Source organism: Gavialis gangeticus, unplaced genomic scaffold, assembly GCF_001723915.1.
Source record: "Gavialis gangeticus isolate Ggan-Ray unplaced genomic scaffold, GavGan_comp1, whole genome shotgun sequence".
Lineage (NCBI taxonomy): Eukaryota > Metazoa > Chordata > Crocodylia > Gavialidae > Gavialis > Gavialis gangeticus.
Window position 1 is genome coordinate 24839365 of NW_017729001.1, and position 10312 is coordinate 24849676.

The 10312-nt window shown below is 41.6% G+C and overlaps 1 protein-coding gene across 1 annotated transcript in view; it reads left to right on the plus strand.

The window, feature by feature from the left end:
• The window catches only part of SLC15A4 (solute carrier family 15 member 4), a gene marked incomplete at its 5' end in the record, with an annotated part of 56721 nt that overhangs the window by 15021 nt on the left and 31388 nt on the right, over positions 1–10312 (plus strand). The window contains 2 exons of the mRNA XM_019506645.1: positions 525–602; positions 7820–7988. Of these exons, the coding sequence (XP_019362190.1) occupies positions 525–602; positions 7820–7988 (247 nt within the window). The remainder of the gene's footprint in view (positions 1–524; positions 603–7819; positions 7989–10312) is intronic.

The following is a 10312-nucleotide window of genomic DNA, read 5'->3' on the forward strand; positions in this document are numbered from 1 at the left end:
CCCCCCCCCCCCCCCCCGTGCCCTCCCAGGGTGCATGCAGCCATGGAAGCTGCCCCATGTCCCCCAGATGAGCTGCTGGCAGCTCCGTCCTGTGCCCCGCCGTGCCCTTGCTGTGCAGCACATACCCCAGCTCCACTCCCTCCCTCCTTGTGGGGATCCCTCCCTTCCATTCCCCCACAACAGATTTACCAGCTGGTTGCTGCTTTCCATGCTGCGGGGCTGCATACTAGAATCAGATTGGCATTGGCTGATATGGCTATTAAAAAATCAGCCATTGGTATCAGGCCAAAAACTCTCTATCGGTGCACCTGTATTTAAAGTTTCTGTATAAAGTCATGGGATTTTGTGGGGGAGGTTGGGGTTTTTTGGGTTTGTTTGTTTTTTTTAAGATGCTCTGTGTGTGTGGCAGGGTGAGGGGAGAGAGTGAGAATTTAGGTGTAGTTCTTGGCTGAAACATTAAGAATGTTTTCACTTTAGTGTACGACTTGTCCAGGTAACTTGGGCCGCTCATTTCTTTGTGTTAGATGCAGACTACATATGTGTTGCAAAGTCTTCATCTGAAGATTCCTGAAATTTCAAATGATACCAAACCCAGTCATACGGTAAGTAGACAAAATGCTTTTTAATTTCATTTGTTTGGCTGAAATGCAAATCTGAGGTTCGGACAAGTTCTTCTGAATCAAGATAATGATTTGATGTGTGGTGACATGGATGCTAATTGCTTATTTTAGAGTTCATGTGTGTTTGTCTTCCTTCAACTTCAACATTAAAATAGTTGTAGCTACCTAGAGTTGACTAACAAAACCATGTTTAACATAATTTTACCCATACTTGTTTATTCAGACTTGTTTCAAAATTAAACTTTAGGGAGTACTGGAATGATTTCTTCAGTAAATGTTCTTCAGGGGCCTATACAGAATAACACAATGTAGCACTCCCTTTAAAACAGCTGCAATTTATTTTTGTATAAGTATACAAAAAAAAAAAAAGTTTGCACCCGCCCCTATCCTGGTAGCTCTAGATATTGTTTTCAGTATACTATCAAGTGCTCTGTGTGTGTGTAATATATGTGCATCAAGTGAGCAAAAAGCTTGATGGTCAGAGTTTGCAAATCATTTCCAAACCTATATATACAATGACTTGCAAGCTCTGACCATCAAACTTTGCTCACTTCTTTATAGTACTTTATACATAGAGCATTTGTTTCAGAATCAGAATTACTTTAAATAAGCAAAGAAAAGCATTATCGGCTTTAAAATGCCATTTATAACATATGACCATTTTCCTAAATTTAAGCTGTCTTTATACAACTCAGCTGTAATGTTTACTTTAAATTGTGCAGAATTTGAGGCAAGGATGATAGAACAATAACCCTAGTGTTTTTTCTTTATACTTCTAAATAGCATATAAGAGAACTTGAGCTCTCATCTGCAGTGCATCAATTATAGCCATTCCTGCTTCATTTTGAAATCTTCAGCAGTTCTGTGCACATTTTTTTTAAACGAGCTCAAGTAAGTTTATGTGCTTCTGTCACTTCCCATTGTATTTGGGTTATCTGAAGGACATTAGCACAGAATGCCACATTATAAATTCAGTCTCTTTTAAAAGATACCATAATTATTCCTATCCATGAAAATGTAGGTGATTTGAGGTAGTTGAAGAAGAGCAGTAATATAAGATTTGGGACATAGCTTCATGGCTCATCAGATGTTCATTTTTCTTTGACTGTGCTGTATGTGTGTCTGTGCTAAAATTAATGAGATAAAGGCTGTGCATATTTCCTCTTGATATAGAAACAGTGTATTAAGGTAGAGTATGTGCATGCCCTTCAATTTGCAGACACCTGATAAGAGGAGAAAATGAAACAGGCATGTATTAGAAAAATAGTGATTGCATTGTGTGAAATACCAGAGTGTTAGGGGTACTTGTTCCTCTGTTCATCCTTATCAAATACAGTAATGTTGTAAAATTTCCTAAATTCTTGATTCTAATTAATTATTTTCAAAATTGGTCCTTGTTTCATTTATGCCCTGCTGGTTAATGTTAAGATAGTAAGTCAGCTACTTCCATGTAGCTGACTTTCACCTGCACCTATTTTTGGGGAAAATTTTACAGCTCAGAAGTTCTGCTGAATCTCCCCAAGTAAACAAACAGATCTATTCATCCAAATTCTAAAGCTGGATGCTTTTCCCAAAAGGATTTCAAGGTTATTAACCATAGTCTTGTGACTCTGACCTACATCAAAATATTTAGTAGTTTCAACAATTAATTGTTGAAATGATCTGAATCCACAGTCTTGAAATACTTGGAGAACATAGGCAAATGTGTTAACTACTTGAATTAACTTCTTTTCATGGTCAACTTCCTGTGATTTTCAAAGCAGCTGATTGTGAACTAGGAAAGAGTGATTGGTGTTAGGCAAGAAGGCAGTGGTGTTTTAATAATTGCCTACTAGACTTCCTGTGGGCATGATTATATGGGGTCTGTGGCAGCATACCTTTGGGTGCCTGCCACTTTAAGGCTGGAGCAGGCAACCAGCAGGTGCCTGATTAGGGTGGCCATTTTAAAACTAAGGTCAGCCAGACAGAGCTGGCAGAGTGTTGCTTGCCGCTGAGAGAGAGAGATCACCCAGCTGAGCTGAGGCTCACAACATTCTGGAGGTAAGGGCGGGAGCTATGGGGGATGGTTTGGAGGCTCCTAGTCCTGGGCACGACCTAAAACTGGACCCTGCCAGGGATGGGTGGCCTGGTGGGGCTCCTGATGGCATGGGAGCCCCCAGCAAATGCCAGGCCAGTTGCCACCCTGGTGAAAGGCAGGTCAGGGTGCCTTAAGAGCCCCTAGCCCCCATCTTGGGTGGGTTACATCTTGCAGGTGGGGCCAGGCACTGCTGAGGCTACCTGAGCACACAGGGGATTGTGACCCTGGAGGCCCCAGGAAGGGACAGAAGTGTAGCCCAGAGAGGGGGCAGTAGCATGGCTGCAGAGAGAATACGGGTGTACAGCCCTGGGGAAGAGGACAGAGTTGTGTAGGCCTGAAGGATTGTGCGCATGGGGCCAGACGGAGTAGAACTGAACTGGGGAGTAGGCCTGAAGGACAGTCCCAGGCAGAGCCAACCAGGGCAAATCAGCTTGCGTGGGGCCCCACCCCAATCCCGCATGCCCTAGATGCGAAGAAGCTTCTGCCACCATTGGCGGTGGCACTTGGGGGTTAGCGAATGGCCAGATGCGAACCCAGTGGCAGTGGTGCGGTCGCCATGGCCACTCCGCCTGGCTCTGCATGGGACCCGAGGCCGTCACGCCAGTTGTCCTCCCCCCCGGACAGCTGTGGTCCCAGGGGCATGTTGAGTAGGGCCAAACTGGGAGTAAGCCTGAAGGACAGCACAAGGGCCAGACCCATGAGTACTTGCTTGTGAGAATGATGAGAAGACCCCAGGATGGGATATGGTGTAGAGGCCCTAAAGTGGGCATAGTAGGAACCCCATGTTGGGATAGAGGCCAAAGTATGTCCGTGGGTGCCTGGGGCCATAGTTTGGGCCAGAGGCTGAGTGGGAGGGGGGAAGGTGGGGCTCAGCCAGAGAGTTAGGGGCAAGTCCTGATGCCGGTAAGTCCTCCACTGCTAGGAGGCTGTGTGTGGGTTGAAAGTCAGACTTAAGGTTGAGCATAATGGCCTGCTGCTCCAGGGAGGGAGTGAGAATCCCTATGAGACCCTGGAGCACCAGTCGTGGCGTCGGTTACGAATGTCATGTGGGTGCCATCTGCAAGGCATGGGCCACCATATAGGTAAGGTTCAGAGCAGTGGATAGCACCACCTGGCATCGGGGCCTGTAATGGGTAGTCTCCCGCATTTACCACCAGTAAAACATTACAGCAAAGTCATGGCAGGCAAGACTGGGCAGACTGCCCCATAGAGGCAGGTGGGCGGGCTGACTGGAGATATGGCCCCAAGCGTGCCGCCTGTCACGGTTGTTAAAAAGCTAATGTCCAATCTGTGGTAATACTCATTGTTGCCGTCAACAGTGGGAGATTTTGAAGGAGTCTAGGTGTAGATAAGATTTGATGTTGAGAGAATAGCAAAGTTTTTATTACTTAGCTTGATAGGAGTCAGTCTTCTGGGAGGCATGCTACAAATTAGCCCCACGTCATCTCCAAGTGCCACTGTGATCCCCTTCTCTGCTGCGTGCCCCACACAGAAGCTGCCCATGCCACAGGTTGGCTACCCCTGACCTAGCTTATTAAAGAGGAGGTAAGTTTTATGCTTGCTTATTCTAATTCCAGCTTTGTACAAGTCAAAGTCAAGTGATTATTGGCTATTACATATAGGATTGTAGGATACGAACTACCATGCTGGAAGTTCAGTTAAAGCTTATTGTCTGTTTCATTGCATGTTATATTATGAAATATGAACTGATTTGCACTGAGTGGTCAATGTGTTTTTTGTGTTGTTTCTGGGGTGGTTTTTTTTTTTTTTAACTTGAGCATTCTGGACACCTATGGTAGCCCTGCTTTTCCAGTTTAAACTCTAGAAAACTACCATCTCTTGGTAACTTTAAGTATTTTCACACGCTCATTAGCCAACTTGGGATAGAGACTTGACATTTAAAGATTGGCTCTGCATTTGAAGCACTCAGAAATTGAAGTGTGTTTCATTCTGATTTGATTTTTAAACCCACATTTAGTTCTGTGAATCTTATTTATCTTCTGCATACAGCCTCTCCCAAAGCCTGAGTGACTTGGGCAGATATGGGAGGAGGTAATTCTAAATATGGAATTTTTAATATCCTGGGTTTAAAATTGTATGGCTTTGGGGTGAGTTCTAGACTTGAACGTAGTTGCTGGCAAAGTTAGATGCTTTTTATGTGAACATTATCTTGAAGAATCTTCCTTTGACCAAAATATTGGCTGGAGAATTATACTTTGAACATACTTTAAATTCAGTCAGTGGCTGTTGGCTTTTGTAGTTTGAGTAACATTCGCAGCGAAATCACAGCCGTTTGGTAGGCTGAATATTCCAAATGCTGTATTTTTTTAAGTTGTGTAATATACTTGTAGTGCTTCATTGAATATTTTTGCCATAAACAGATTCTGAATATTCCAAAGATCAGTAGAACTTACCATTCATGTGGACTGGGAGTCTGAGTTGCTCAGTCTTGCAAATTGGAAAGGATACAGGCATTCCACAATACACTGTGTTCATTTGACAGCTGTAATTTTAATTTTAATTCTATTTTGTATTGCATAAAATAATTTCTATTATTCTATGATGCATTTATGAAAAGTCATCATCTTAATAATTGATCTCTAGCACCTGGTTCTTAACTATTTCTCATGACTAGGGTAGGAACAATGAGCAATGCTGTCAGACTCGAGTACATCATTTTATTTTGGAAGCAAAATAAACAAGCAGGAAATATCTAATTGCCTTAAATCAGTTTTTTAGCATACATGTCATTAATATTGGCTTTGATTGCTGTTCAAAACGCATCTTGGTATATATTAATTAAAATAATGTGTAAGCTTTTGTTTACCAGATTTGAGTGGCACAATCGATCATTCCACAGACAGGTGTTCCGTGACTAATAGATCTTAATGGCAGAAAAGCTCCCACAGGATAATGATTTTCCATTCCTCAAATTACAAGATGTAATACTAGATGATCCTAATGCCCTTCTCAGTCAAAAGGAGGCAGTGTTGAGCCTTGATTGATTGATTTTATTTATTTATTTATTTATTTATTTTGCCGTCTGCTATTGCACTTATTTTCATTGGTGATAGTTCAAAACAAAGCCTGTATCAGTAGCTCCAGAATTTTGCCAGCCTATGTGCATCAATACTGTATTCAACTGTACATTTTGCAGTTTTCCTGTATATTCTCCTGTCAACCTCAGTACTAACCTTGTAATTTCCTTTTGGTTATGAGAAACATTGGAGGGTCTTTTGGGTAATACATTGCCCATGAGTAGGGACTTACTGAATTTGCAGTTTTGCCGATTCTGCAAAATCTGGCACTGCCTGCAAAATCCAGGCAATGCCCACGAAATCTGCAGATGGGGAAAAAGATCTTATGGCAAAACTTATGAAAAATGATGGCTTCTCAGAAGGAGCTAGCAGTACTCACACTGGCAGCCTACCTGGGCAGAAAAGAGGGATGGAGGACTGCTTCCTCAAAGGGTTGCCAACAAGCTGGTTGCCAGGGGCAGGGCCTCATGACAGGCAGCCTTTGCAGCCAGTCAGAGGCATGGTGGGGAGGGGGCTGCTGCGCCCTGCCTGTGAAATGACTGCTGGGCCCTGTGTTCTGCCTGTGAAATCAGCAGACAGTTGCTGTGAATTAGGTCCCTATTTAGGCTCTGCAAGGCTTCGGTCACCAATTCGATTTGGAGGAGATTCGGCCCAGTTTTGTCAGCCAGATCTCCGACTCTGAATCAAATTGAGAGACCCATTAAAAAGTCCAAATTGAATCCAAAACCTCTGAATCGATTTGATGACCAAAGGGCCCCTCCCCCCCACCTGACACCCACCCAGCAGCTGCCCCATGGCATGGGTGCTGTATGGCTCAGCAGGTTGCCTCACACTGTCTGGGAGCTGGGGCTGAGTGCTGGTGGCCTCCAGGTGACTGCTGGAGCCACCCCCATCCAGACAGTGCATGACACCCTGCCGAACCACACTGCACCCGCATGATGCTCTGCCATGAGCCCTCAGAGGCCCTGATCCCTGTTGCTGCAGCTGGTGAGTGCAGGGCTTTTTTCTTTTTTTTTTTAAAGGGCCAGGAGGCTGGGGCTGGGTCAGGAATGGGGCTGGACAGGGCAGCCATGGGGGCTTCTCTCCCTGGGCGATCCCAGTAGTCGCCGAATCTCTGATTCTGATTCAGCCGAATAGAATGGGGACAGTGATTCGAATAGCCAAATTGAATTGCTGTCCTCCGAATCATCTGAATCCGAATTGATTACTTCCCTATTTGCACAGGCCTAGTCCCTATCCTGTGAGTCCAGTGTTGAGAACCAGTGGCCCAAATAGAAGTACTTTAAAATTCGGAGTCCATTTTGGAAGTGGTTGCCATTCACAGGGTTAAACTGTACATTCATACTATAGTTTGATGCTGAATATACAGATTTTTCAGGATAAAGCCCTTACTGTTTTAGATTTTTCCATTAGTTAGCTACAATGTTGCGCATTCTGAGTTTCTTAAACTACATCCTTACTAGGGCACAGGTGAATAAGTCAGCTGATTCTTTACAGATACAGTGACACAAGTTCAGCTGAGATACTTACTCCATTTGGTAACACTCCTACTATGCCAACTGTGAGATTTACACTGCACTGTCACTTTTAAAGCAGATCTCCACTGATTTCTGGAAGAAGTGTTTTTGGAGGAGGATTTTTTTTGTTTGTTTACTGTCACACTTCTTTGCTTAACACCCTCTTTCCTCACACTTTTATTGTTGGGATTATTAGGTTTGACAGAAGGTACTGATGTAGAAGACAGCTTGCCTTCTTATAATCTCAACTCTGAACATTTAACATTAAAAGAAGATGTTTACGTAGGCCTCTTTGGCAGTGGAAAGTCTGCCAAGCTCGGCACAAATGGGGATGCTTCCCCTGAGAAGGAATATGCAGTGCTACCTCAGCTACTAGAGGGAACCCCCATCTTTATTCTTAAACCAGTAGGAAGTTAAAGTATCAAGACAAAGTAAAACCAGAAAAATTGAGCCAAGAAAAATGTTAAACCTGATTATTGAGTGCATGCTTCAGTTTCTTTTGGGACTTTCAGTATTTCCTGAAAGAATAGTTTGTTTTTGCTAACCTAATCTGTCTGCTGTTTTCAGTTTCCAGCTGCCTGGTTGACTATGTTTGATGCAGTGCTCATTCTGATTCTAATACCCTTAAAGGATAAATTGGTAGACCCTGTTCTGAAGAGGCATGGTTTACTCCCATCATCCTTGAAGAGGATTGCAGTTGGAATGTTCTTTGTGATGTGTTCGGCATTTGCAGCTGGTAAGGAAGCAATTTAGGCATACACTTGTCCAATCGCTTCTGCAGGGAGGCCTGCTGCGAGTACCTACTGTGGGTTCCAGGATCTTGATGGGTGCTCAGGATGCCCCTGCTCAAAGTAGTTTGGATGCAGCTATGAGCTTGTGCACATAATAACAAGGTCTTGCATGTAGAATTGCCATCCTTTATTGTTGCTTATCGTAAGGTGTACACAGCTTCCATTTCAATGCTACTTGTGCCTGAAACTGTTTTACATGGTGGCAGTTTAAGTAATGACTTCCAGGACAGAAGATGCTTATTCTCCAATAAGTGACTATTAATGTTCAAGTTGAACATGCTGTAGTAACAAAAGAGTTGCTTGTATAATCTCTGATACTGCCTCTGCGAAGGCCTTAGTCTGTACTATTTTACTGCTTGAAGAAAGGATTCCATCTGAGTTTGAAGCTTCAAATCAATAAAATAAATATGAAATCTGCTATAGTCTGAAGTATTATGGAACCATAAAGAAATATCACCTGACCTTAATACTAAATTAAAGTAAAAATTTAAGCAGAGGCACACTAGGATGCCTACATCAAATCAGTATTTGTCTACATCCATCAGATTTCAAAATATCAAATACACTGGAATGCTGTTTAAAACGGTTTGCCTTCAGTTGAAGTAATAAAGTTGGCGTATTGCTGAGCAAGACTTTTCTCCTACTTTGGCTTTTTTTCCCCCCCTCTGCCTTAATGTTCCCTAATGTTTGGGAATTATTGTAGTGTAAAATAGCTTAGCTGTAGCATGAAGGGAAAAAGATGGCATCTCTGTTAAAATCATAAATCATCTGCTTTTGAGAATGATTTAAAGTTGTTAAGCACTGCTGATGTGGAACTGAACATCTCTGAGCAATGCTTCATAGAACCTATAGCCTTCACCTAGTATCAGTATAATGAACATATTGATAAAGCATTATAGCGTTAAATAAATTAATCTTAGCACTTGTAATCTCCTATATTTTAGAAAGGGGGACACTTTATAGGGCTATTAAGGCTTCTCTCAATGAGAGAAGTAATTACCTTATTAGGCCAAGGTCATTTTTATATGCGGGCAAGTAAAGTTCTGTCTGCAAAGTCATTTAAACTTAAATGACTCAAAATACAGATTATTTCTTTTATTGCAAATGTTCCCCTCTGCCAGTAGGGGGCAACAGTGACAAAAATGTTGCTCCTCAGTCTCAGGCATAGAACTTGTCAGAATTTTTAACCGATTTCAGAATGCTTTTCTTTCCTTACTATTCGGTCTATATACTGTTTTAGAACTATACTTGTGTTGCAGAATGGTCTGATGTAGCAGAACGGAACTTTTTCAAGTGACCTTTGGTACTCATGTCTGTCCCAGGTGTTTGGTAATCCATAAATCCTGCCATTCTTTTTTTTTTCCCCAGCAGAGGTTCAGTTTCAGTTTGGGAGCTAAAATAATGACACGTATTATCATAGAGGGAGAAAGCTCCCAACTGGCTTGAATGAGTGGTGATGTTTTTATCATTTTATCTTATAAAAACTAATTCGACTCCTAAACTGTGTCATAGCCACCCAAGCACCTATTAATGACAAATCTTGATGAAAATATGGAACAGTACGAAGACACTGATAACTTAAATTTACCGCCCTAGAAGTAACTTAATGATTTGTTTGCTTTATTTCCATTTTGGCATGCTTGTCTGACTTGCAGTAGTTTAATACTGTTTAGGTTGCTTGTTATATTGTTTAGATTATTTTAAATATCTTATAAATTGGGTGAGAATACAACCTATTAGATTTAATGAACATCTGCCATGCTTCGTGCATTTTTATCGTAAATTCTGAGTAGCAGTATTTAAGGTTATTCAACTGGAAAATCAACTTCATTTGTAGGTTTTAAACAATTACAGCAAGAACTTTAATCTTTAGAGTTTTAATAGATACAAAAATCTTAAACTTGAAAGCTTATACTTTCAAAAATGGCCTAGCAAAGAATGATAGGCACTGGCTTATAAAATATTCAGACAAATTTTAAGCAAAGGTAGTCTGAATCAGAAGCTTCAGAAATAGGAGTACCTTCTTTAGTGGCTTATTATCTGCTAAAGTTGCTTATAGCTTGAAGAATATAGCATAGTTGTACCATATGTCTCTGAAGCAAAGTCATTTCACACTATTGTATACATGAGAATGAAATTTCAACCAAGGCCTTAAATGATTATGCAGCATAGTGTTTAAAAACATTCTAAAACTTAAGTGAGAAGCTAAATTATGAGCTCTTGAATGTCTATTGCTATATTTAAAAAAAAAAAAAAAAAAAAAAAATTT